The sequence below is a fragment of the Hylobates moloch genome, unplaced genomic scaffold (assembly GCF_009828535.3).
Source record: "Hylobates moloch isolate HMO894 unplaced genomic scaffold, HMol_V3 SCAFFOLD_19, whole genome shotgun sequence".
Lineage (NCBI taxonomy): Eukaryota > Metazoa > Chordata > Mammalia > Primates > Hylobatidae > Hylobates > Hylobates moloch.
The window spans coordinates 7,131,402-7,159,209 of NW_026652294.1; the positions used below are offsets into that span (position 1 = coordinate 7,131,402).

The following is a 27,808-nucleotide window of genomic DNA, read 5'->3' on the forward strand; positions in this document are numbered from 1 at the left end:
CTGGTGAGAGCAAATGATTTTGCAAGTGTATAACTATGACCAGAGGGGCTGTAGAAATGTATGTGAACCCAGAGGACCAACCAGGAGATTTTGTGTGAGCCAGTGTGTCTTCACCTGGAGTAGGAGAAGTGAGTGCACCTCTCACTGACTTATCCTGATATTGGTGGTTCTAAAGAGTGGATTCTGGAGAATCTCAGCAGGGAAGAGGATGCCTTTCCAGGTAGGTAAGAAGATTTCAGGTGGGGCCTAATAATACAATGTTTCCAGGAGGCTCATGTTATACCTGCTGCTTGGCAAAGTTAGGGAGGGTATAGAAAGAGAAAAAGAAAAAGTAAATATAAGTCAAGTTTGTTCTTTTCAGAATTTAATGTCAGCATGATGAGAAGTACTATGTTTATGAGCTTTTGAGTATCCTGTGTTTTTGATCACCTCTTCTTACTTTATTATTTAAGATGATCTTTCTAGAACACCTGCTCTTTTCTGCCTGTGCCACTGCAAAATCTCAAAGCCTTTGGTTTAGGACAGAGTTCTGTCATAGGCGGTTACTTAATTCTGGAGACAAAATTCTTCTGTGGTGTGCCCAGATGCATAGGAGAGATTAATCCTCACTTTATGAACTGTTTGGTTTCATGGGAGCACATTCGTCTGTTTTTCCTGCTTACCTCTGGTATCAAGAGCTCTTCCTGGGCATGGAGGACAGAATGAAAATGCACTCTGGGCTCACTGCAAAAGCTTCAGTGTCTTGGAAATGGAGGGAGAAGCACAACCTTGAGCACCCTGTCAGCATTCCATTTCTTTTTTTCTCTTTTATTTTATTTTATTATTATTATTATACTTTAAGTTTTAGGGTACATGTGCACAATGTGCAGGTTTGTTACATATGTATACATGTGCCATGTTGGTGTGCTGCACCCATTAACTCGTCATTTAGCATTAGGTATATCTCCTAATGCTGTCCCTCCCCTCTCCCTCCACCCCACAACAGTCCCCGGAGTGTGATGTTCCCCTTCCTGTGTCCATGTATTCTCATTGTTCAATTCCCACCTATGAGTGAGAACATGCGGTGTTTGGTTTTCTGTCCTTCTGATAGTTTACCGAGAATGATGATTTCCAGTTTCATCCATGTCCCTACAAAGGACATGAACTCATCATTTTTTATGGCTGCATAGTATCCCATGGTGTATAGGTGCCACATTTTCTTAATCCAGTCTATCGTTGTTGGACATTTGGGTTGGTTCCAAGTCTTTGCTATTGTGAATAGTGCCACAATAAACATACGTGTGCATGTGTCTTTATAGCAGCATGATTTATAGTCCTTTGGGTATATACCCAGTAATGGGATGGCTGGGTCAAATGGTATTTCTAGTCTAGATCCCTGAGGAATCGCCACACTGACTTCCACAATGGTTGAACTAGTTTGCAGTCCCACCAACAGTGTAAAAGTGTTCCTATTTCTCCACATCCTCTCCAGCATCTGTTGTTTCCTGACTTTTTAATGATCGCCATTCTAACGGGTGTGAGATGATATCTCATTGTGATTTTGATTTGCATTTCTCTGATGGCCAATGATGATGAGCATTTTTGCATGTGTTTTTTGGCTGCATAAATGTCTTCTTTTGGGAAGTGTCTGTTCATGTCCTTCGCCCACTTTTTGATGGAGTTGTTTGTTTTTTTCTTGTAAATTTGTTTGAGTTCATCATAGATGCTGGATATTAGCCCTTTGTCAGATGAGTAGGTTGCAAAAATTTTCTCCCATTTTGTAGGTTGCCTGTTCACTCTGACGGTAGTTTCTTTTGCTGTGCAGAAGCTCTTTAGTTTAATTAGATCTTGTTTGTTAATTTTGGCTTTTGTTGCCATTGCTTTTGGTGTTTTAGACATGAAGTCCTTGCCCACGCCTATGTCCTGAATGGTATTGCCTAGGTTTTCTTCTAGGGTTTTTATGGTTTTAGGTCTAACATTTCAGTCTTTAATCCATCTTGAATTAATTTTTGTATAAGGTGTAAGGAAGGGATCCAGTTTCAGCTTTCCAGTTTTCCCAGCACCATTTGTTAAATAGGGAATCCTTTCCCCATTTCTTGTTTTTGTCAGGTTTGTCAAAGATGAGATAGTTGTAGATATGCGGCATTATTTCTGAGGGCTCTGTTCTGTTCCATTGATCTATATCTCTGTTGTGGTACCAGTACCATGCTATTTTGGTTACTGTAGCCTTGTAGTATAGTTTGAAGTCAGGTAGCGTGATGCCTCCAGCTTTGTTCTTTTGGCTTAGGATTGACTTGGTGACGCGGGCTCTTTTTTGGTTCCATATGAACTTTAAAGTAGTTTTTTCCAGTTCTGTGAAGAAAGTCATTGGTAGCTTGATGGGGATGGCATTGAATCTACAAATTACCTTGGGCAGTATGGCCATTTTCACGATATTGATTCTTCCAACCCATGAGCATGGAATGTTCTTCCATTTGTTTGTATCCTCTTTTATTTCATTGAGCAGTGGTTTGTAGTTCTCCTTGAAGAGGTCCTTCACGTCCCTTGTAAGTTAGATTCCTAGGTATTTTATTCTCTTTGAAGCACTTGTGAATGGGAGTTCACTCATGATTTGGCTCTCTGTTTGTCTGTGATTGGTGTACAAGAATGCTTGTGATTTTTGTACATTGATTTTGTATCGTGAGACTTTGCTGAAGTTGCTTATCAGCTTAAGGAGATTTTGGGCTGACACAATAGGGTTTTCTAGATATACAATCATGTCATCTGCAGACAGGGACAATTTGACTTCCTCTTTTCCTAATTGAATACCCTTTATTTCCTTCTCCTGCCTAATTGCCCTGGCCAGAACTTCCAACACTATGTTGAATAGGAGTGGTGAGAGAGGGCATCCCTGTCTTGTGCCAGTTTTCAAAGGGAATGCTTCCAGTTTTTGCCCATTCAGTATGATATTGGCTGTGGGTTTGTCATAGATAGTTCTTATTATTTTGAGATACGTCCCATCAATACCTAATTTATTGAGAGTTTTTAGCATGAAGGGTTGTTGAATTTTGTCAAAGGCCTTTTCTGCATCTATTGAGATAACCATGTGGTTTTTGTCTTTGGTTCTGTTTATATGCTGGATTACATTTATTGATTTTCTTTTTTTTTTTTTTTTTTTTTTTTGAGACGGAGTCTTTCTCTGTCGCCCAGGCTGGAGTGCAGTGGCGCGATCTCGGCTCACTGCAACCTCCGCCTCCCGGGTTCACGCCATTCTCCTGCCTCAGCCTCTCCGAGTAGCTGGGACTACAGGCGCCTGCCACCACGCCCGGCTAATTTTTTTTTGTATTTTTGGTAGAGACGGGGTTTCACCGTGGTCTCGATCTCCTGACCTCGTGATCCGCCCGCCTCGGCCTCCCAAAGTGCTGGGATTACAAGCGTGAGCCACCGCGCCCGGCCCTATTGATTTTCGTATGTTGAACCCGCCTTGCATCCCAGGGATGAAACCCACTTGATCATGGTGGATAAGCTTTTTGATGTGCTGCTGGATTCGGTTTGCCAGTATTTTATTGAGGATTTTTGCATCAATGTTCATCAAGGATATTGGTCTGAAATTCTCTTTTTTGGTTGTGTCTCTGCCAGGCTTTGGTATCAGGATGATGCTGGCCTCATAAAATGAGTTAGGGAGGATTCCCTCTTTTTCTATTGATTGGAATAGTTTCAGAAGGGATGGCACCAGTTCCTCCTTGTACCTCTGGTAGAATTCGGCTTTGAATCCATCTGGTCCTGGACTCTTTTTGGTTGGTAAGCTATTGATTATTGCCACAATTTCAGAGCCTGTTATTGGTCTATTCAGAGATTCAACTTCTTCCTGGTTTAGTCTTGGAAGGGTGTATGTGTCGAGGAATTTATCCATTTCTTCTAGATTTTCTAGTTTATTTGCGTAGAGGTGTTTGTAGTATTCTCTGATGATAGTTTGTATTTCTGTGGGATCGGTTGTGATATCCCCTTTATCATTTTTTATTGCGTCTATTTGATTCTTCTCTCTTTTCTTCTTTATTAGTCTTGCTAGCGGTCTATCAGTTTTGTTGATCTTTTCAAAAAACCAGCTCCTGGATTCATTAATTTTTTGAAGGGTTTTTTGTGTCTCTATTTCCTTCAGTTCTGCTCTGATCTTAGTTATTTCTTGCCTTCTGCTAGCTTTTGAATGTGTTTGCTCTTGCTTTTCTAGTTCTTTTAATTGTGATGTTAGGGTGTCAATTTTGGAATCTTTCCTGCTTTCTCTTGTGGGCATTTAGTGCTATAAATTTCCCTCTACACACTGCTTTGAATGTGTCCTTGAGATTCTGGTATGTTGTGTCTTTGTTCTCATTGGTTTCAAAGAACATCTTTCTTTCTGCCTTCATTTCGTTATGTACCCAGTAGTCATTCAGGAGCAGGTTGTTCAGTTTCCATGTAGCTGAGCGGTTTTGGGTGAGTTTATTAATCCTGAGTTCTAGTTTGATTGCACTGTGGTCTGAGAGACAGTTTGTTATAATTTCTGTTCTTTTACATTTGCTGAGGAGAGCTTTACTTCCAACTATGTGGTCAATTTTGGAATAGGTGTGGTGTGGTGCTGAAAAAAATGTATATTCTGTTGATTTGGGGTGGAGAGTTCTGTAGATGTCTATTAGGTCCACTTGGTGTGGAGCTGAGTTCAATTCCTGGGTATCCTTGTTAACTTTCTGTCTTGTTGATCTGTCTAATGTTGACAGTGGGGTGTTAAAGTCTCCCATTATTATTGTGTGGGAGTCTGTTTATTTGAATGAGAATATGCAGTTTTACCATCATTTGTGGAAGAAGCTGTCCTTTCCCCATTGTGTATTTTTGACACCTTTGTTGAAGATCAGTTTACTGTGTATGTGTGCATTCAATTCTGCGCTCTCTATATCTGTGAAACTTATGAGTGCTGCCACGCTGGAACCATGCTGTCTGAATTTCTGTATTTTTGTGTGTGTGTGGATTTCAATCTCATGAATGTGCATCCTCTAACACTATTTTTTTTTAATGTCATCATGGTTATTTGAGGCGCATAAAATTCACTACAATAGTAGGATTATCTTTTCCATTTCTGCACAGATGGCTGTTACCAGTTTGATAGCAGTTGTTGGGAGTCTGTAGATCATTTGGGTAGTATTGTGTGTTAGTCAGGTTTAGTCTTCCTATCCAATCCATGAATACAGAATGCCTTTCCACTTATTTGTACCTTTTTTACTTCCTAGGATCTTCATGTTGACAGCTGATAAGTTAGATTTAACATGACTGATAAAAATTTTTGATTTCTTATACCAATATTTTATATGTCTGAATGAATAGGCATCAAATAAATATGTATATATATATTTTTTGAGATGGAGTTTCACTGTTCTTGCCCAGGCTGGAGTGCAATGGCGTGATCTCAGCCCACTGCAACCTCTACCTCCCAGATTCAAGTGATTCTCCTGCCTCAGCCTCCTGAGTAGCTGGGATTACAGGTGCTCACCACGATGCCTGGCTAATTTTTTGTATTTTCAGTAGAGACGGGGTTTCACCATGTTGGCCAGGCTGGTCGTGAACTGCTGACCTCAGGTCATCCACCCACCTCGGCCTCCCAAACTGCTGGGATTACAGGTGTGATCCAGAGTGCTCGGCCAAAAAAATAATTTTTACATAAGCTAGTTAACCAAAAATCACCCCCGTACTCATGGACTTTTTTTTAAGAATGTGTTCATTTCTATTGGCATACATTTCCTCAGTTCAGTAGATAATGTATATTTGAACCTGGAAACTTATCCTGATGGCAGAAAGTGTTCAGAGTCAACGTCTCTTAGCTTCGCTGGTGTAGTTAGAGCAGGCTGTCTGAGCTTGGCCTGTTTGGATGAAGCCTGATTTTTAGGGAATCTCCTCAGGGAGAGTGACACAGGAGCTGCTGAAGCCCCTGATTACAGGGGTTCAAAAGCGTGTGTAGAAGTTGTTCCAGAAGAAGACTTACAAAGAGGAAATCATGACTGTTTTTAATTGTAGCATTTTAATATTGAATTTTTAAAATATCTCTGAAAAAGAAAGTGTCGTTAATACAATAGAATAATTTGGGTAAAATTGAGTCCATTTCACCAATAAAATAGGCTTTTAATTAAGTAAATCCTTTAAAACAGATGCTAAATGTAGTATCAGCATAATTAGATCCTAGTGTACTGACACGGTGTTGAATACATTAAGAAAATGCTGTTTGTTTAGAAGAGTTTCAAAACATTTGAGAGGGAGGAAGGCACTCTTCCATTGACGCTCAGTGTGCCGTTTTAGTTCCATTTGAGGTTGACTGTTTTGTGTTGCTGCATGATGCCTCTAGCACAAGGCCAAGGCCTCCATGTCTCATGTCTTTCATGCTTCCCTTCTTTGCCATCCCTCTTCCACTCAGGGGAATAGCCCGCATCAACTCAGTCCATGCTTGTTAATGAACCACCTCCATACACCACATCCAGCAAAGCTCCCTGAGTGACTCACAGTCACCAACCACTGGTGCACCGATCTTTCCTCTGTGTCCTTCCAGCTTGTCCTGAAGATGGCCTGTTTTTTTCTTTTTCTTTTTCTTTTTTTTTTTTTTTGAGACAGAGTCTCGCTCAGTTGCCCAGGCTGGAGTGCAGTGGCTTGATCTCCGCTCACTGCAAACTCTGCCTTCTGGGTTCATGCCATTCTCCTGCCTCAGCCTCCCAAGTAGCTGGGACTACAGGTGCCCACCACCACGCCCAGCTAATTGTTTTGTACTTTTTTAGTAGAGATGGGGTCTGAAGATGTCCTGTTTGTAAGATGCTCACCAGGATGCAAAGATGATGATGAAGATGATGCCCACGTAAGTCCCCCCTTTTTTTGTCTTCTATAGCAATGTTGCTTTCCTGATTCCTTTACTTCGCAATTAATTTTATTTTCTTTTGTTGTTTTTTTTTTGTTTTTTTTTTTGAGATGGAGTCTCGCTCTGTCGTCCAGGCTGGAGTGCAGTGGCGCGATCTCGGCTCACTGCAAGCTCCGCCTCCCAGGTTCACGCCATTCTCCTGCCTCAGCCTCTCCGAGTAGCTGGGACTACAGGCACCCGCCACCACGCCCGGCTAATTTTTTTTTTTTGTATTTTTAGTAGAGACGGGGTTTCACCATGGTCTCGATCTCCTGACCTCGTGATCCGCCCACCTCGGCCTCCCAAAGTGCTGGGATTACAAGCGTGAGCCACCGCGCCCGGCCTACTTCGCAATTAATTTTGATACGAAAATCTGGCAATGCACATTATATACGCTGTACACTATTCTCTTTGTGGGGCTGGAATTCAGTAGGAGTGTCTTCCCAACTGATACGTGGTACCCTAGGGTGCTTTTAAATCCATTATCAACTGGAATACTGAGGCATTTTCCACAACACCAGTTTTCCTCCTTGGATTAAGCATTGTGCATTTGCATTTAAAGGTGCATTGTGCATTTGCATTTAAATGCATTTGCATTTAAAGACCTATAGCCATAGGTCAAATGGCTTTATATAGTGATTGAGCCAATCACTATACTGCCTTCTGGTTTTTTATCATTGTCCAGAGAATAACAGATCTGTGTGAAGCGCACAGCAGAATCTGATTCTCATAATGTTTTCTTTTATATAATTGCAGATAACAGCTCAGAAAGAAAGCGGTATGTACCATGAAATAACTCACTTCCCGAGGGAAAAACTTGCTAGCTTCAGTGTATAGAAACCTGATTCTGGGTTCCTGCTGGGAAAGAGGCTTGGGGTTCTCGTGAAAGTAATTCTGCCAGTATAGAACTCTGACCCGAGAAGCTGTAGGAAGGTTTGTCGACCCAGAAGAAAGATGCGGGGATCATGTGTGAAGCAGCGTGGAGTGGGAGACTAGCCCATCACTCAGCTTCAGCTAAAGTAGGAGGAGTGGGGGAGTCACTCTGTCTAATGACTTATCCTGGTGTTTTTGTTTCTAAAGACCTGATGCTGGAGAATCTAAGTGACGAGGAGATTCATCCAGGTAGGGAACTACGTGCCAGGAAAAACCCAATGGGAAAAGGTTCTCAGGAGCCTCCAGGTTATCCCTGCTGCTTGTGAGGAGGGGCTGAAGGAGGTGGTATGAAATCAGAAAGAAAGTGGAAATATGTGTGAGGTCTGGCTTGTTGTTTTCAGAGTTTCTTGGCATCATGGTAAGAACTGTCTCTATGGGCTATGAGGGTGCCGCATTCGTGAGAGATTCTCTTTGCAGTGCACTTGCTCTTTTCTGCCTGTGGAACATCAGAGCCTTTGGTTTGGATTAGTCAACACCCCTTGGGCTTAAGCACTGGGTGTCATCTGTGATGAAGGGAGTCTGGGGGATACAACTCTCTCCCAGGCATTTCCTGGAACCTAGAGAAACAGTTCTTCTGCTGTGTGCCAAGGGGAAATCGAGAATCACCCTCTGAACTTTCAGGACTTGTTAGTGCACATTCATGTTTCTGTCCTCACTGTGCACTCCTGGATTAAAGGGATCTCCCAGGGTGGATGGCGGAGTGCATATGCACTCTGGGCTCACTGGTAAAACTCCAGTCTCCTTTGAAGGGAGGAGGAGAGTTTGACCTTGAGCACATTTCCAGCCTCCACTTCCCAACCGAGTCACAGATTCTGAGATGAGGCTTCTTTCTCCCAGTTCTCTAATTTTTGGGAAAGCCAGGAGTTCCTTCCCACAAAAGTTAGTATCACACTATTTCCTGTCTTCAAAAATTTGGCTTTGGTTTTGTTCTCTAAGTTGATATTCATTCCTTAAGTTCTAGACTTTCTCTTTTTCATTCTTTGTTTTTGAGACGGAGTCTCGCTCTGTGACCCAGGCTAGAGTGCAGTGGCCTGATCTCCGCTCACTGTAAGCTCTACCTCCTGGGTTCTCGCCATTCTCCTGCCTCAGCCTCCTGAGTAACTGGGACTACAGGCACCTGTCACCACGCTTGGCTAATTTTTTGTATTTTTGGTAGAGACAGGGTTTCACCATGTTGACCAGGCTGGTCACGAACTCCTGACCTCAGGCGATCTGCCCGCCTCAGCCTCACAATGTGCTCGGATTATAGACATGAGCCACTGTGCCTGGCCAGGGTTATTTTTAATATAATTGTGGCTATCTCAAGTAATGGTGCTTTGAGTATTTTTGTCAGTGGTTTTGGAATAATACCAGCACTCACTTCCGTGGGGCAGACTGTAAGGAGGGGGCATATCTTTCATTGTCATAAATAATGCCAAACTTTTTCCAAAATGATGACACCAATTCATGCTCCTCTAACAGCATATGTGAGTAGCCATTTCCCCAAATCCTTGTGGACTCTTAGTTTTATCTCTTTCTAAAAATTCCATCACTGTGGTTAGTCTTTCATTTGTATAACATATTACTTAAAATTTTTACCAAAAAAGAAATGTTTTACTCTAATGATGCAGCGCAGTAGGTTTGTTGACACTCGCCTCATCACAGACACGTAAGTAATGCATTGCACCGACATTCCAACAGTTACGACTTTACTAGGCAAAAGGGAATTTTCAGCTTTGTTATAGTCTTACGGGACCACTGTCATATATGTGGTGTGTCATTGACCAAAATGCCATTCTGCCACATATGACTGTAGTTAATAAGCAGGTGCTTAAGAATGAAGTTAATAACAGCTATAAATTGAGTATATGGGCACTTCTGTATGTTGCCTCCTTGAAGTGTCACAATCACTTTGAGAAAGAATTAGTTTTGCTATAGTCATTATACAGATGAGGAATGTGAGTCTCAGTTAAGTAAATGCCTCACGAGACACACCAAGAGCTGGATCTCTTTAACACCAAAGGCTAATCTATAAACTAATATGCTACACCACCTGTAGTGGCAGAGTAGACTTACCATAAAATGAAATTTGCTTCCACAGCTGGGCATGTGAGCTCAGTGAGGCTGGTGTTACCCATTGCTCCATGGGTCAGAAATTGGTCTTGCTGAAACTTGGATGGAGAAGCTCTTGGCTCAGAGAGTGAAAAGTTACTGACAGGTTATATGGGTGCAAGTGAAGGATTATGCATCCATAGAGCATGTGGTGGAATGAGAACAGAGAGAATCACCCAGAGCAAGACTCCATCTCAAAAAAAAAAAAAAAAAAAAATTGCCCATTGAATAGGTTGAAAATTAGATACAGTCAATCACACTGTGTCTTACTGTATAAAAGAAAATGTGCTTTTAGACAGTGATAGGAAAGAAGAAAAAAATTAAAATAGTTGATGTGTTCTATGTGGGACTGTGGAATAAACTGCTTTTAAATAGAATTTTGTATGAAATTCTTTAGGCAATTAGTAAAAATGGAAACCTAACGGCAGGGAGCAGCCAGGACCACAGTTGCCTGTGGATGCAGAGACTGTGGTGGAGCCTGGAATGCACCAAAGACTGCCCCACGGGTAGTCAGTTCAGTGACAGCATCGCTAATTTTCTGATCAGGAGGCACCCCAGTAGCACATGGAGAGAACGGGAGGCCTAAGATGAGTCCGGACCATGGAAGGTCTCCAGTGAGAGGATCTTGGAAGATGTGAAAAGCATCCTGGAGGGGCAGGTAGCCCTGCAGCTTAGCGGTCCAGTTTCCCTCACTGGTCTGACTTGGTATGGCATAGAGGTGCTCACACAGTAGCCCCCAGTATCCTCCCACTTCCCTAAAGGCTTAAACATACCGTGACGTGTATCAGTTTCTAAAAGAGCACAATAGCACGTTAGTGAAAAACCAAAATTGCAGAGAAGTGGCCTCATTTCCTGGAAATGATTCAGGGAGGGGGAGGTGGTGAGGCTCCACTGGGGAAATGCTCATGACCAAAGAAAGATGAGGCCTGAGGACTGGCCGTTGGGCTCAGCCACATGGAGACCACATCGTGCCCTACAAGAGCAATCTGGTGGTGTGGTGCTGGGGAGGGGAGAGGGCCACGGCCACAGAGCCTGTGCAGGGATTCAGAACCAGAGGGCTCCTCAGAACAGGCACAGGAGATGGTTTGTAAGGACCTGTCCCACTCCAGTGAGGGCATGAGGGGCAGGGAAGGAGGAAAGCAGCCCCACATAGGGGGACGCCCAGGGAGGGGAAGCAGGTCTCGGGAGAGCTAGGTTTCAGTCCAAGCAAGAAAGGAAAGAATGTTCCAGGGAGAGGCTGAAGCCCTAGGGCCTCCAGAGGGCTTGGAAAAAAGGTTTCAGCAGATGGGGTCAGAAAAGCAGTATTCAGGGCCTTGAGGGGGAAGTGAGCTGAGCTTCTTGCAGCCCCTGATGCAAACAGGGATGAAGGACATAATGACATTAGTCCCGAGTCTGAGGCAGAAAGTGGTGAGGAGGCTGTGAGTTTGGGGAAGGGAGGGAAGGGCCTGGCTGGGAGAAGGCAGGGTTCTGGGCCCTCTACGGTCCTGCCAGGGAAGGTCAGAGCCCAGAGAGGCCCAGGGCTCCCTCCTTGCACCTGCACAAACAGCTGTACCCCTGGTCAGGGGGGTGCTCTGTAGACTGCTGTGGAGTGAGGGAGCAGCTTCTCCTGGGCATAGGACCCCAGACACCTGCAGGATGCAGGGCTCCAGGCTCCCTCAGATGCCTGCTGATGGGTCTCCTCTGAGGGGCTGTAAACTGGCTTCCTGGGTCACCACAATGTACAAGGCACTTGTTTTCAGCATAATGCACCCGGCACTGCCAAAATCATACCCATTTATGATAGGCACAATTACTATCCCCACTTTAGAGCTAGGAAAACTGAGGCACTGAGCAGTTAATCAACTTGCCCCAGGCTCCACAAACAGTGTAGAGCTGGGGTCTCAACACGGCAGCCTCCCTCCATAGTGTGGGCTTATAGCCACTGGCTGTCCCTCTGCCCTTGTCCAGCTTCAGCTGTCTGGGGTGTCAGGTTGTGCCTTTGGGCTACAGTTGAATTACCAGTTGCCTCTTCCAGGCTGGCTCCCATATCTCTCCCGGCAGCAGCTTCTTAAATCCCAGAAGCTGATAATGGTGTGGTAAATGGGCCTTGGAGAATGGAGGCAAGGGTGTGGTGCTCAGGACTTCTAGGTCCCAACATAGGCTGTGTTCCTGGCCCTCCCCTTGTAACAGAGGCACCTCTGTCCCTGGCTGATGAGTTCCCACATCTTTAATTTCTCCTCAGCCTGGACTGCAGAGGCGGGAGCCCAGGAGAGCCTGGTGTGGAGGCTGCTTAGTGGGATGATATCATAGAGCACAAAGCTGGGAGCCTGCTGTCACTGAAAAGGGATTGTCTCTTCTTCATCCAGAGTGAAGCCCTTCTGTGGAGCTGACCAGGGTGCTGGCCCAAAAGACAGGCCAGCGTGTGCTGCAGGATGCCCAGCTTTGCCCCTGGAGGTCTCAGTCGTCTCTACATTCTGAGGAAAACCCTTGGCTCCAGCAGAGAGCAAAAGTCCAAGGCCACCTCCCACCCACCCCCAGCACTGGGTTTGGCCTGTACCATCCAGGACCCGGTGCTTCTGGGCCTGGCATTTCGCCTTTGGCAGGAGAGTGAGAAGAGACGTGACCGTGCTCCACGAACAGAAAGTGCCATTCCAACTTGAAATAAAGAGACTGAGCGCATTTATTCAGGTGCAGAGGTGTCTGATCAGGTCTGACCCAATGAGGGGCTCAGGGTTTCCACTCAATGACATCGATGGCGATCTGGGTCACCTGCTGTAAGGCCTCGCCCTGGTAAGTCTTGCTGTCAGAATCCTCCTCCAGGGCACGGAAGTTGTGCACGTGGGCCTGCAGGACCTTGCAGCCCTCAGGGGCATCTGGCAGCATGGTGAGGGCCTTGGTGGCCTTCAGGCATACCCTGCCCATGGGTGAGTGTGGGAGCTTCAGGAGCAGGCTGATGACTTATGCATCCAGGGCCACGTACTTCTCAGCAGGCCACCAACACAGGGAATTTCTAACAGCCTGCGGGGGCCTCTTCTCACCCCCTCGCCCCCTAGCCCTCTTTTTGACCATCGTGCCTGCAGAGTCTCAAGGGGAGGTGCCGCCCTGTCCCCCTGCTGAAGGGATTCCCTGATTCATTCGTGCAGCGAGACAGCCAAGAGCTGGGTTTCCCCACCTCAGCACTCTTTTGGGCCAGGTAATTCTCAACTTGGGGCCAAAGCTCCCCTGCTGTGATGTTTCAGTCTGGAGCAGCAAACAGAGCAAAGCCTTGTCCTCAGGAGCTCCTCTTGGGGATGTCACAGAAAGTGATGGCAACCATGGTGGTCACAGTGGACCCAGGAGGATGCGGGGAGGCTGGGGAGGCCGCAGTTTCAGAGAGAAAGCTCTCTCCTGGAAAGCCACTCTCCTGGTCCCACAGAAAGGGACCTCTGTGCAAATCTAAGAATCATGGGGCTGGGATGGGGCCTGGGAACATGCATTTCCACAGAACACCCAGAGTCTGGTTCAGGGGCCACACTTGGAGAAGTACTCACCCGGGCCTCTAATGAGACTCTCAGAAGAAAGAGAAGCCAGGATTTAGGGAAGGCAAGAGGACCCCCCAAGCAAGGGCACATGGCCACAGCCAAGGCAGGGACTCTGGGGATCAGTGACCGGCCCATCCTCACAATGAGGGGCCCAGCGTGGGAACAGCCCCCAACCACCACAAGCTCCGAGTCTTTGTGCTCCCGCAGTTTTGAGGCCAGGATGTAGGCTGTGATCCTATGTGACCCGGGGTGAGAGACAAGACACTGTGCCTCCGTTTCCTCACCTGTGAAGGCAGACATCACCTCCCTGGAGGGTTGTCTAAATGTGAGGTTTGGCGACAATGCCTGGCGCACAGGAGCCACCCAGTGACCACCGTGTGTCAGGATCATCACCAGTGCTTCTCCTATTCTTGCCTTCCTCATGGGGTGGAGGTGCCAGACTCTCTCCTGCATCCTCCTGCAGGCAGGGGCCAGCGGGTCCAGGATGAGTTCCCGGAGCTGCTCCTCCCTCTGCAGCTTCCACACCAGTGAGTGGAGCAGACCCTTGCTGATGACACCGTGGGCCCCTGCACGACAGGGAAGGGCACTGAGGGTGGACCGGCCACACTGCCTCCCATGCTGGTTGGCCTGAAGGGCTCAGGAAGGATTTTGCAGAGCAACTGGGTGGGTTTGAAAAGAGAACTTGCAAGTTCCCCATCACCCCACGAAGCTGCCTGGCCAGGGGCCTGAGAAGCCAGCAGGAGGCTGTGGGTGACAGCCATGTCAGGGGCTGAATGAGAGGGCAGGCGCAGAGGACCCAGGGAGGGCCAGCCTTTGGTCGCAGGCATCTCGGGGGGCGTCTGCCATAGCAGGGCACAGTGGCCTGAGAGGCAGCAGCTAACCCTGGGAGATCGGGCAGCTCACTGCTGCGGGGCGCAGGCACACCAGGAGACCCTCCGCTCTTCCCTACCACTGCCCCAGAGTAGGGGAGCCAAGAAAGCTCCCCCTTCCCACCCCAAATATTTCTAAGGAGTTGGAGACTCACATCTGGTCAGACCAGCCCTTGAACTTGGATTGGACTCTGAGATGGAAGACCTGGAGTGTAGGCCAGTGTCTCACACACCAAAAAGAACTGTGCCCCAACTAAAGCCAATGGGAAGCCATAGGCTCTGGCCAAGGGGTCTTGAAGGGACCTGGGGCTCTGTGGGAAGGGGGGCTCCACATGACACAATGGGGTTGCAGGTACTGGCAGAAGTACAATGAGGCAAGGCTCCCCCATAAACAGGCCCCACCTGGCTCCTCCCAGCTGGAGCTGGAAGCCTTGGAGGGAAGTGGTCGGTCCAGCCCCGAGAGCCTGTGGGGCAGGTAAGGGGTGAGATATTTTATGGAATGTGGAGGAGACAAGCCAGAGGGGTGAGGAGGAACATCAACCCCTAGAGGGGCCTGGGCAGACACTACCTTTCACTGAAGAGTTACTATTTTGTCCATCATGAACTTGTTTGAATTAAATTCTTTTTTTCTTTTTCTTTTTTTTTTTTTTTGTTTTTTGAGGTGGGGTCTCTGTCACCCAGGCTGGAGTGCAGTGGCATGAACTCAGCTCACTGTAACCTCCGCCTCCCAGGTTCAAGTGATTGTCCTACCTCAGCCTCCCAAGTAGCTGGGATTATAGGTGCACACCACAATGCCTAGCTAATTTTTTTACTTGTAAAGATGGCATTTCGCCATGTTGGCCAGGCTGATCTTGAACTCCTGACCTGAAGTGATCCACCCGCCCCGGCCTCCCAAAGTGCTGGGATTACAGGCATGAGCCTGTAATTAGCCCGTGCCCGGCCTAATTTTTATTTTTAAATATCATGTTAAAATATTATTTATCTTGATTCCTGAGATTTCTGGCCCCTCTTAAATTTGGCACCAAGGCCAGCATCTCACTGGCTTCCCCCCAGTCCTCTGGGTAGGGCAGGAATGGAGGCAGGGGCAGGATGTCCACAAAGGATGGCGGCCACTGTCCCCACAGGGCACCCAGGCTCCTCCTTTCTCCCTCTCCCCCTCCTCCTCCCACTACGTATGTGCCGCCTCCACGCCCTTTCCCCCACTGGGCAGGGGCCACCTCCCCGAGCACCAGGTGCTGGGCTCCAGCTGGTGTTGTGGGGGCCTTCCCTGGGGTCTGTGGGTCACTATTCCTCAGCCAGGGTCACTTCCTAGGACTGACCCCTAGGAAACCCAAGCCCACATGGTGCAGGTGCCTCTGAGGGAAAGGCCCTGGGGAGGGCCTATTGGGGGGACATGGTGCAGCCCCTCTCCCTGTGTGATCCCAGTCCTTGCCCTCTGTGTGTGGTGGGAGGTCCCCAGACAAAGCACTGAACATCTGGGTTCATTTACAACCTTCTGGGTCACAATGGCCTGTTCATCACTGGTGAACTTTATACCCCAGGTGATAATCATTTCAGGGACAGAACCTCCATCTCGGTGGCCTCATAGGCAGGTCCTGCTGTGATCCCCATTGTACAAATAGGGGTAGAGGCCAGAGAGTGAGGTGACCTGCCCGAGTCACTCAGCTCATATCACAGAACTGGCAGAGTTCATGAGTACCTTGGACAATTGCACCAAATGCAATGAATTGGGACAACTAGATCAAGATGTAATTTCACAGAAATAAAGGAAAGACCATGTACTTTATTCCAAATATCAACTCTGAAAGGAACCAGATAATATAGTGTCAGCTTAGCAGCACTAGTGATTGAGAAAGTCATAGGGCTTTAGTTCAACTCCAGCTCTTCCCTGTCGCTGTCCCCTGAGCTGATGGAGCTGACGTGCACCTCTGCAGCCTCAGTTTCCCCTTCTGCAAAGTGAGGTTCCTGATTGGTGAGGGCCTTGCAGCCTGATGCCCACCCCTGCAGTGGCTGTGGTGAGGGCTTCCATGAGGAAAGCTGACCCGGTGCAACAACAGCTGTCCAGCAGTCCCTCTGTCAGGGGAGGGTTAAAGCTAGTGGGTGCCAGGCTGGGACCGGGGTCTCAGTGTCCTGCAGGGACTTCTAGGCAAGGAGTCCCCATCAGGGTTAGCCTTTGTGCCAGGGCTGAGGTCCTGGAGGAACCAGACTTACCCCAACTCAAGTCCACAAAAGGAGGGGGTCATGTGAGGTGACAGCCACATGCAGTGTGATGCTTACAGGACAGAGACTGGGACAGGGAAAGCCCGAGGGGTCTCCACAGAGGATGAGTGACAGGTGCAGGATGCCTGGCAGGGGACTCCCAGGCATACAGCCTCGAGAAGCTCCAGGTGGCCCACAGGGCTGGAGCAACTGAGTCTTGGGGCCAAGGTGGTCTGACAGCAGGCTAGACAGGTGCCAGGCCCAGACCCAGAGAACTCATCCCTGGAGGACAGACTCATCTGGGGAATCTTGGAGGCTGTTTGCAGGGAATCGATGAGACCAGACTTGGATGGGTGGGCAGGGGTGCGAATCCAGAACTAGAGACACCCCAGGGAGGGTGTTGTGGTGACCCAGGCAGTTTGACTGATAAGAGGACAGATTCAGGAGAAGGGGAACAGGAGAGGGAGGAGCAAGGACAACCTTGGGCTTTTTCGATGAATGATTAAGAGAACACTGATCGTGTCAGCACATCCTGTATTTTAAACAAAATGCCCAAGGGAACTGGTGGTCTGCAAAGCGTCCCAAGAAGGCAGCAAAGGTTTGGCTTGGTCTCCCCCAAGGCCATCCACTCATTGACTTGCTCATAAAGGCTTCCTGGGGGCCAGGCTGGGGGACACAGGGAGGGTGGGCCAAATGGAAGGGGACTGTGCAGTCAGGAGGACAGATCATGGCCCATTTTTGGAGCAAGACAGGGGGAGGGGGTCCCCCCTCTGCAATGGGGGATGCCAATGCCGGTCTCACAGATCAAGCAGCACTGGCTGGTGATGGTCGCCCCTCAAAGGCAGCAGTGCCAGTGGAGAGGAGACCAAGGGCTGTGGTGGGGAGCTCCTGGGGGACACGGAGGGAGAGGCTGACAGACCACAGGGTCCTTGTGGCCTGCCTTTATCCTCAGATCCAGGAGGAGTCTTTGGAGGGATTTGGGTAGGAGACTGATCATCAGATTTGTGTGCTTCTGGTGAGAGGCTGGTGTAGACCAGATTAGAGGAGGGAGGCCCAGGGTGGAGAGTGGGGGTAGCCAGGTCCAGGGGAGGTGAGGAGCCTGGAGGAGGCACAGGTTTAAGCCACCCAGGGGCCCAGATTGCTGTGAAATGGGAGGGTGAAGCTGAATCGGGGGCACCAGAGGCTGATGGGGAGTAGTGGGCATTCTCGGGGGCTGCCCGAGGGAGACTGATTTCAGAAACATGTATGAAACATCATAAAAATGTACATTCCTTTTAATCAAGTCATTCCACTTCTAGAAATTTGTTTTGGGGAGATAAAACTTCAGCTAAAAATTCTTAATGTGTGGGAGGCTGAGGTAGGAGAATCGCTTGAACCTGGGAGGCGGAGGTTGCAGTGAGCCAAGATTGTGCCACTGCACTCCAGCCTGGGCGACAGAGTGAGACTGTCTCAAAAAAAAAAAAAAGTAAATGTGTTCATGGAGGGAAAAGTGGAAACAGCCTAAATGTCAAACAGTAGGGGGAGGTAAAATAAACTGTTACATCCATGGTAGGAAACATTAAACATTTAAGATAAATATGTTTTTGACAACTTAAATGACATAATAAACATTTTAAAACATTTAAACATTTGAAACATTTCTATTTTAATTTACAGTAAAGTTTATGCTTTTTGGTGTAGCTAATAAAACCTAGTATAATTTTAAAAAAAGAATTGAGTCATGTAACTATCACAATTGAAATACAGAATATTTCCATGACCACCCCCAAATTTCTCTAAGCACCCCTTTTTTAGAGACACAGTCTCACTCTGTCAGCCACATGCAGTGTGATGCTTGCAGGACAGGGACTGGGACAGGGAAAGCCTGAGGGGTCTCCACAGAGGATGAGTGACAGGTGCAGGACACCTGGTGGGGGAATCCCAGGCATACAGCCTCGAGAAGCTCCAGGTGGCTCACAGGGCTGGTGTGCAGAGGTGCATCTCGGCTCACTGCAACCTCTGCCTCCTGGGTTCAAGCGATTCTCTTGCTTCAGCCTCTCGAGTAGCTAGAATTACAAGTGTGTGTCACCACACCCGGGTAATTTTTGTATTTTTAGTAGAGACAGGGTTTCGCCATGTTGGCAAGGCTGGTCTCAAATTCCTGGCCCCAAGTGACCCACCTGCCTCAGCCTCCCACAGTGCTGGGATTACAGGGGTGAGCCACTGCTGTCAGCCCTTATGTTCCTTTTATAGTCAAACCCTTTCTGTACACCAACCATGGCAACCACTGATCTCTTTCTGACCCTATACTTTTGCTTTTTACAGAGTATCATAGAAATGCAAACGTTAAGGATGTGACTGTTTTTTAAATTGAGCTTTTTATTTTGAGATAATTTTAACTTCTCATGCAGTTGTGAGGAATAATACAGAGGGATCCCAGGTACTCAGGCCAGTTCCCTCAAGCGTAGCACCTTGCAGCTACGGTAACAGATCACAGCCAGGATACTGACATTGATACAGCAAGAAAGGGAACGCTTCCCTCCCAAACATCCCTCATGTTGCCCTTTCACAGGAACACTCACTTGCCACTGTCCCAAACCCCTCCTTAGCCCCTGGCAACTACTGATTTGGTCTCTACTTGTATAATTTTGTTATTTCAAGAATGTTCTGCACATGGAATCATACAGCATGTGACCTCTGGGACTGGCTTTCTCCCACTCAGCATAGTTTTCTGGGTGTTCCTCCAGGTGGCTCGGTTGCAACATAGTTTTTTCCTTTTTAATGCTGAGGAGGAGTCTAAGTATGTAACCTTCTCAGCCTGGCTTCCTGAGTTCAGTGTAACAATGTTGCGTTTCATCCCAGTTGCCCTATTGATCGATCAATAGTTTGTTCCCTACTATTGCTGAGCCTGATTCCATTTATGAAGGTATCACAATGTGTTTAGCCATTCACTGGTTGAATGACAATTGGGTTGTTTCCACGTGTGTGTGTGTGTGTGTGTGTGTGTGTGTGTGTGTGGTGGGTCAAACCAGATGTTTCTGCTTCTTGCCAATGGTGAATAAAACCAGTATAAATATTTGCATACAAATTTTTGTTTGAACATAAGTTTTCATTCCATTTAGATAAAAACCTAGGAGTAGGGTTTGCTTGATATGCATAAACACATGTTTATTAGAAATTGCCAAATGGTTTTTAAAGGGGAGGCTGCTGGGGGTGGGGACATAGGGGTATAGGAGAGTTTCATTAATGAAGCTTCCACCAGCCCAGCTGGAAAATGGGACTGTGTCCTGGCACTGAGGTGCCCAAGCCCCGTGCCCAGACCTGAGCTAGACAGGGTCTCAAGATCATAGTCAGTCAAGGGTAAGAAGCGGCATCTTCTGCTTCAGAAGCTTCTGTTCCTGCAGGCCCTGCCCCCTCCTCAGGGCTCCGCACGAACTGTTCAAAATGCTGGGTGCTGTGCGAACTGCAGGGCACAGCCAGACACTCAGAACTCAGAGGGACCCAGGGTGGGCAGGATTGGCCGAAGCTAGAAGTGGGTCCCTGCAGGTCACACCCCCTCCCCTGCTGCCTCCAGACCCTGGACATTTCAGCGGGGGCTGGGCCAGTTACAGGGAGGGGAAGGGAAATGAGGACCCTTTCAATTGCTGCCCTGGGACCCTAAGGTCTTGGGTAGTAACAAGGAACCTGGAAGCACAGCTGCCCCCAAGAGGCCTTCCTGGGTCCCTCCTCCATGGACAGGACTTAAGACTGGACAATTACTCATCTGTTTTTCCATCAGTCTGTGCAGCCATATATCTGTCCATGCACACACACCCCCATCCTTCCACAAGCCCCCTGAGGCCTCCTGGGGCCTGACCTATATAGACCCTCAGCTCCTGATGTCCCGGGCAAGGCAGGATCGGCCTAGCCCAGCCCCAGGTGAGACCTGAAGTTTGCCTGCTCATGCACCATGGGAGAAGGGGGCTGTGGCACTGGGTCCCCTGGGAGTACTTGTCCCTGCCCAGTCCAGAGCTCAGGCTGCAGATGAGACCCTCTGTGAATAAAACGAGGGGCAGGGGATACTGGGGATTCCATGTCAGCAAAGGTGGCCTGGGGGCAGTGGCAACCTCAGACAGGCCTGGGAACTTGAACCAGGGCTGGAGGGCAGAGGGAGGAAAGGCATGCTGGAAGATGGGTGTGAGCAAAGGCACAGGAGTGACCTTAGCGCCTCTTCTCTCAACAGGGATATGGCAGGTACACATGGGCCCCCATGGAACCATCCTGAAGGATCATCTCAGAGACCCTAGAACCTGTCTGCCATGCCACCTGCTCCGCCACCCTGCTCATCACCCAGAAATTCCTTCCATTCTGCCGCATGGCTGGGCTCTGCACTGGGCCAGGGCTTCATGGGGCAGGGGACAAGGGAGAGAGGGGGTCTGGGCCCTGAATGGGACACAGGCAGTGGCCACCTGGTAAACAAGACTAAATGAGCCGAGGATGCAGGGAGGCAGGTCCAGGGCAGGGCGCTGCAGGGTGCACAGGAGTTCTCTGGGGTGGATGGTAGACCAGGGCTGTGAACACGCACGCTGGGCTGGGCCAGCAGGCTGACATGTCCTAAGCCCCAGAGCCCTGCAGAGGGGCAGGAACAGGGCTCAGAGGGAGCAAGGCCAAGAATAAAGGCCCTGAATGCCTCAGATCTGGCCAGATCTGCAACTCCTAAAGGCAGCTGCATCCTGTGTTGAGACGCTATTGAGTGGCCTTATTGTCCCTGTACATTTATAAAATACAGGACACGTGTTGTCTGGCTGAGCCACTCAGGGATTCTGTGGGGCCCACAGCCAGGATCATGGTCCCATTTCACAGGTAGGATAACAGGCCCAGAGCAGTTAAATCCCAAAGAGTCAGGCAGAGGCAGCTCAGGGGTGCCCTGACTTTCAGCCCAGGGCCTCCCATCTGACAAATGGGGAAACCGAGATCAGGAGAGGAAGGGGCCTGCCCAAGCTCACATCGGAGCACACCTGTACGGAGCACACCTGTACGGAACACACTTGTATGGAGGGCGCCTGTATGGAGCACTGCCCTCTGCCGGGCACCAGATGTGCTCAGGTGGGATGACCTCCCTTTACCATTCCCCAGCTCTGACCCCATTTCAGGGATGCAGAAAAGAGGCCTCAGAGCAGAGTAAGGCCGAGTCAGGGCTACACAGCCCGATGGCCATCCCTGCCCTGAACGGCTAGGAGGAGGGAGGGCAGCTGGCAAAGGCCTGCAGGAGCCCACAGCGTGTTCTTCCAAGTGGAGCCTCTGCTGTGGGAGCCCCAACCCCAGGGTCAGACAGAAAAGGGGTCCCGCCCAAGCTCAGCCCTCAGCAACCCTTGACCTTGGGAAATTTGATTCCCTTCAATGGGCCTCAGTTTCCTCATCTGTACAGGAGGGTGATAACAGTCTGTCTTCTTGTCTTTTGATTTCTGTCTTTCCTGGAAAGAGTCCCCCTGGCTGTCAGGAGGGCTTTCCCCTTCAGATACATTGCCAGAGGAGCTGTCCAAAGTGCCTTTATTTTTCCGTTTTTCGTCACCTCGACCATCTTCGCCATCATCTGAATCACCGTCACTGTCTACAGCAGGGAGCTCAGGATCCAGAGGGGGCTCGTACAGGGCTGTGTTTCATGGCAGATACCACAACTCATCTGGTGAGTACCTTTTATAATATTCCTCGAACTGTCGAACTGTTGGGGGATGAGACCCATTGGGTAAGAACTAACCATTGTTCGCTCTGTTGGCAAAACTTTGTAATTCCCTTGAGGCACCTGGATAACGTGTCTGCAAGTCAAAATAAGCTCTTCTTTCTTCCATGCGGTCCCAGTTTTTTATTATTATTATTATTATACTTTAGGTTTTAGGGTACATGTGCACAATGTGCAGGTTTGTTACATATGTATCCATGTGCCATGTTGGTTTGCTGCACCCATTAACTTGTCATTTAGCATTAGTTTCCCAGTTTAAGTTGCTGTTAAATTCAGCTGCTTTTTTGGCAGCTTTCTTAATATCCTCAGGCACTTCACTGGCTTCAACTTTCTGAGTATTCTGTTGTTGCATTTGGGAATACTCTTTATAATGGTCTGTAATTCGCTGACATTCATTTTCTTGTAGAATAACAGAATAATCAGCATGTTTGGCTGGATATTCTTTTATCATTAAATCAGTCACTTCATCACTGCGCAATGCTGTTAAACCTAGCGTGCACTGAGTTTCAGTAATGACATTTAGCTCTCTCAGGTAGGGTTTCTCCTTGTGAGACAAGTCTTGTCACTCTAAATCTGGATATTTCCTTTTAAAGGAGGTCACACCCAAATATTCACTGACTTGTTATTGAAGCATATAGTATTCTCCTATTTCATCAGGTGGCCATTTGTACTCTATCAGATTTTCTGCTGGATAGTAGCTAAAGCCAAGATCTTGACTTGAAGTTTCACAACTACTACAACTACCTCCTGAGCCCATTTGCCTCCTTTTGGATGGCTGGGTCCCATCATTTGAATTATCTTCATTATCATCCTTCGGGGACTGTGCTCCGGAGGTGGCTGGGTCGCTGTCGCAGGCATGTGGCGGGGACAGCGCAGCCCTAGGCCCTGCTGCCATCGCCTCCGCCTCCTCCTGGTGGCCACCGGGACCGCCCCACACCACCCCCTCCTCCCAGGGTTGTGACCTGCCCGCCTGCCAAGGTAGAATTCCAAGGTAGAATCGTTGGAACTTACTGAACAACAGTGGAAAAGACAACTACACAGCCTAATTGAGGGGAGAAGGGTACTGTATACTTATTGGTAACTGGACGCGGATAAAAGGACAAGGTCTGTCATCTCTTTAGGGATCTGTTTTATATGCCCCAGCCCTGTCCCCATCTTATTGGTTTTTTTTTTGAATGTACTTCAAATAGGAACAACAAAAAACTAGGGTTGTAGAATTATAAAATTGCTTCGACCTTAGAACCTTAAGTAGGAGGCCCTCAAATGGACTTAAGTTAGTCCTTAGGGAGTCAATGTGTGTGTTGCTGCTTATTTGGAGCCCCGAGAGTGCCAATGTTTTCCCCACACCTCTTAGATGCCTTCCTCTTCTCAAACCCCAGAAGAGGTGGGCACCTGAGCAGGGAATCTCAGATGACTTAGTTTGCCAGTGCCTACTCTGTTGAAGAACTGGGTTTTCATGCTCGAGAAGAAACTCGTGGAAGGGCGTGTTTCCCATCGCAGGTTCACATACTGATTGTTTTTGTTGAATTTCCTTGTGCGACTTATGCCAAGTAATTATGAAGATTTTTTGTTTTGTTTTGTTTTCTTGCTGAATATTTCATGAAGGCTGCGAAGGTAGAACAGGCATGTCCTGGGTGTGAAACCTTGCCGCTGACCTCTTGTTCAGTTTAATGAGAGATAGTCTTCAAACAGCAGGTGGTGGTTCACATTAAAATCAGGAGGAAGGTGCCACTGTACGCAGAAGATTCTTCTCAAATGTCATAGGTTTCTTCTGTACTTGCTTAATTAGTGGTTGAAATGATAGTAACTGTACTTTCTGTTATTTCCATTTCAAATCATGAATACAATGATTTTTTAAATCAAATTACATCATTGTTGAAGTCCAAGTGAACAAGATGTATGACAAGTGACTACTCGTGTCAGAGTGGCAGGGCCACTGAGGATGTGACAGTCATTCATCCACTCTGAAACAACTATTCAGGACCCCTGACATAGAAAGGAATGTCTGGCCTTTACATGCTTTGATAAACAGGATCTATTCCTGTTAAAGCAGAGGCTTCGCTCATCTCCAAAGCTCCTAGAGGAACCTCAGACCTGGGCCACTGTGGTTTCAGGGCCTGGAGGTGACACCTCCCAATCACACAGACATTGCAGGCTCAGAAGGAGGAGCCCCTTTGAAAGAGGTGAGCAGAGTCAGGCATTTGTGCAAATGATGAGGTCCCCAGACAACTCGCAGGCTCCCAGGGAACCTAACTGGGGAAGAAAAGATGAGGATAAGCAGAGCCCACCATGGGTGAGGAGAGAGGAAAGCCAGTGTCTCCACCACCCAGGTCCTCAGTGTCCTTCCTGTGTGTGCCCGGCCCTGTCCTGTGTGTGGAGGGCGAGGAGAGGGAGAGAAGGAAGGGCTGGCAGTTTTATAAGAACTGGGGCTCCTCCTATGAGCAGATGAAATAGTTGAATGAGATTGGTTTTGGATTTTCCAGCTTCCCTAGAGGCTGGAATCAGATTCCCAATATAAGCTCTTGGTTGCTGTGGTGAAAATTTGTGTGTGTTCATCCCCTGAGAAGGTTCCCTAACCCTTACTGGGTCTTCTGTGTGAAGAGTGCAGCTCTAAGCACCCAGGGTACTGTTTCCTAGTGAATCTCTTTTTTTTTTTTTTTTTTTTTGAGACAGAGTCTCACTCTGTCATCCAGGCTGGAGTCCAGTGGCATGATCTCTGCTCACTGCAAGCTCCGCCTCCTGGGTTCACACCATTCTCCTGCCTCAGCCTCCTGAGTAGCTGGGACTACAGGCACCCGCCACCACGCCTGGCTAATTTTTTGTATTTTCAGTACAGACGGGGTTTCACCGTCTTAGCCAGGATGGTCTTGATCTCCTGACCTCGTGATCCACCCACCTCGGCCTTCCAAAGTGCTGGGATTACAGACGTGAGCCACCGTGCCCGGCCTCCCAGTGAGTCTTAATTAAATGGTTGGAGAATTTTTATTTCCTCCATTTAGCCTAACCAGAACGTCGGTTCTAGAGGTAGAACAGGTCACTCAGAGTCACCCGAGCAATCACTGCTGCATGAGCTGCTGACTTGAGGTCTAAGTGATGGAAAAGTTCACCTTTCTACCTAGTTGCCTCTGAAAATATATCCTAAAATTAAATAAACACATTGTTTATAGCTAATCTTTCTAGGTGGCTGCATAAATCAATGAACAGACACACATTTTCCATGTGCAGATGATGTGGAAAGTTCTAGGGTGTTCTGGTTAAATCTGGGGGTCAGACCAACTCAGAAGGCTGCCCTTGAGGAGATAGGAAAGGTCCCCTGTCCCTTAATGAAGTGGCCTTGGCCAGACTTCCAACCATGGTGAAGGAGGAAGGGGGCATCCATAGTTCCTTCTCCTCCACTCTCAGGAAACCCTAACCCAGGAAATAATTCTAAAGAGATCTAGGGAGGAGGAACTGAGAGGACAAGTTGACTCAGACAGGAAGACCCTAGGACTCTCCATGGGGGACGTTAATAACTGAGAAGCATCATTGCTGGCCAGGGGACTGGAAAACACATCATCTGACATCCCTGCATTCCCGCTCCAAATGTCTGAAATCCCAGGAACCCACAGCCTGTCCTCTCACCGGAGCTCTCAGGGCACTCCTGCTCTGTAGGAGATAGAAACTGTCCCTTCATTATCCCATTACATCATTTTTGCTGCACACAGAGTCTTCCACAGTGGGTTCTAGTCATTTCTCCGTTTCCCTTCATCTCCTTTCTCCCTTTTCTGAGAGTCTGATTACATCTAACACCTCTTCTCTCTCTCTTTTTTTTTTTTTTTTGAGACGGAGCCTTGCTCTATCGCCCAGGCTGCTGGAGTGCAATGGCGCCATCTCGGCTCACTGCAAACTCCGCCTCCCGGGTTCAAGCGATTCTCCTCCCTCAGCCTCCCGAGTAGCTGGGACTGCAGGCACCCGCCACAGCGCCTGGCTAATTTTTTGTATTTTTAGTAGAGACGAGGTTTCGCCATGTTAGCCAGGATGGTCTCGATCTCCTGACCTCGTGATCCACCCACCTTGGCCTCCCAAAGTGCTGGGATTACAGGTGTGAGCCACTGCGCCCAGCCCTAACACTTCTCTTTCCTGTGAGGCCAGTTCTCCCCAGGTCCAGCCTCAGGGCTGCGGTTCAGAGGTCACCCCCTTCCCCTTCCCCTTCCCCTACCTCTTCCCCTTTCCCTTCCCCTTCCCTTATTTTCTTTCTCCCTCCCTCCTGCCCTCCTTCTTTCCTTCCTTCCTTCCTCTCTCTCTTTCTCTGTCTCTCTTTCTTTTCTACTTTTGACAGGGTCCCGCATCCAGGCTGGAGTGCGGTGACACGATCACAGCTCATTGTAGCCTTGATCTACTGGACTCAAGGACCCTCCCACCTCAGCTTCGCAAGTAGTTGTGACCACAGGTACATGCCACCCACCTGTTTGTTTTTATTTTTATTTGTGCAAATGGGGTCTCATTTTGTCGCCCAGGCTGGTTTAAACTCCTGGCCTCATGCCATCTTCCCACCGTGGCCTCCCCGCTCTACATTTTCTTCTGAGCACTGGTCTCACGGCTTCCTACGAGTTTGGTGTGTTTTGTTTCCATTTTCATTTATCTCAAAGAATTTTCGAACATCACTTGTAATTTCTGCTTTGATTCATTGATTGTTTAGGAGTGTGTTTAATTTTTTATATAATCCTGAATTCAGATTTCCTTTGCTATTGATTTCTACTTTCATTCTACTGCAGAGAAGATATTTTGATTTTAGTGCTTTTAAATTAATGAGATTTGTTTCATGGTCTAATACAAGGTATATTCCAGAGAACATTCCCTGTGTGCTGGAGAAGAATCTGTATTCTGTGTCTATTGTAGATGTTGTCAGGTCTAGCTGATTTATTAGTTTTTCAAGTCCTCTACTTCTTTACTGATCTTCTGTCTCATTGTTCTAGCCAGTATTGACCGTATAGTATTGTAACTATTATTGTGAAGCTGTCTGTTTCTCTCTTCAGTTCCATCAGTCATTACTTCCTATACTTGGGGGCTCTGTAGTTAGATGCACATGTACTAATTGTTAAATCTTTTTTTTTTTTTTTTTTTTTTTTGAGACAGAATCTAGCTCTCTCGCCCAGGCGGGAGTGCAGTGGTGCAATCTCTCCTCATTGCAAGCTCTGCCTCCCAGGTTCATGCCATTCTCCTGCCTCAGCCTCCTGAGTAGCTGGGACTACAGGTGCCCGCCACCATGCCCAGCTAATTTTTTGTAATTTTAGTAGAGACAGGGTTTCACCGTTTTAGCCAGGATGGTCTTGATCTCCTGACCTCGTGATCCACCCGTCTTGGCCTTCCAAAGTTCTGGGATTACAGGCATGAGCCACAGCGCCCAGCCTGTTAAATCTTCTTGATGAAGTAACTTATTTATTAATATATGATGTCCTTCTTTGGCTCTTGTAATAACTTGCATTGACTGACCCGACCCATCTCTCTTTTTCTTCCTTCCTTCCTTCCTTCCTTCCTTCCTTCCTTCCTTCCTCCCTCCCTCCCTCCCTCCTTCCATCCCTTCCTCCCTCCCTCCCTCCTTCCTTCCCTCCCTCCCTCATTTAAACTGTTGGCAGGACACAGTGGCTTACATCTACAATTCCAGAATTTGGGAGGC

General features: G+C 48.0%; 2 protein-coding genes and 1 pseudogene across 3 annotated transcripts in view; 2 read left to right on the forward strand and 1 right to left on the reverse strand.

Moving 5' to 3' along the window:
• Positions 1 to 12,548, forward strand: part of LOC116459244 (aspartate-rich protein 1-like) — a 28,304-nt gene extending 15,756 nt beyond the window's left edge. The window contains exons 9-12 of one of the 2 annotated variants that reach the window (XM_032139569.2): positions 6,747 to 6,823; positions 7,619 to 7,640; positions 7,943 to 7,984; positions 12,232 to 12,548. In XM_032139569.2, coding sequence (XP_031995460.1) covers positions 6,747 to 6,823; positions 7,619 to 7,640; positions 7,943 to 7,984; positions 12,232 to 12,236 — 146 coding nt within the window. In that variant the 3' untranslated portion in view covers positions 12,237 to 12,548. The remainder of the gene's footprint in view (positions 1 to 6,746; positions 6,824 to 7,618; positions 7,641 to 7,942; positions 7,985 to 12,231) is intronic. The other variant, XM_032139570.2, reaches the window with a different exon arrangement.
• Positions 1 to 27,808, forward strand: part of CRYBB2 (crystallin beta B2) — a 679,427-nt gene that overhangs the window by 629,499 nt on the left and 22,120 nt on the right. The window lies entirely within an intron of this gene.
• On the reverse strand, positions 19,370 to 23,339 carry LOC116459245 (PHD finger protein 10-like; annotated as a pseudogene).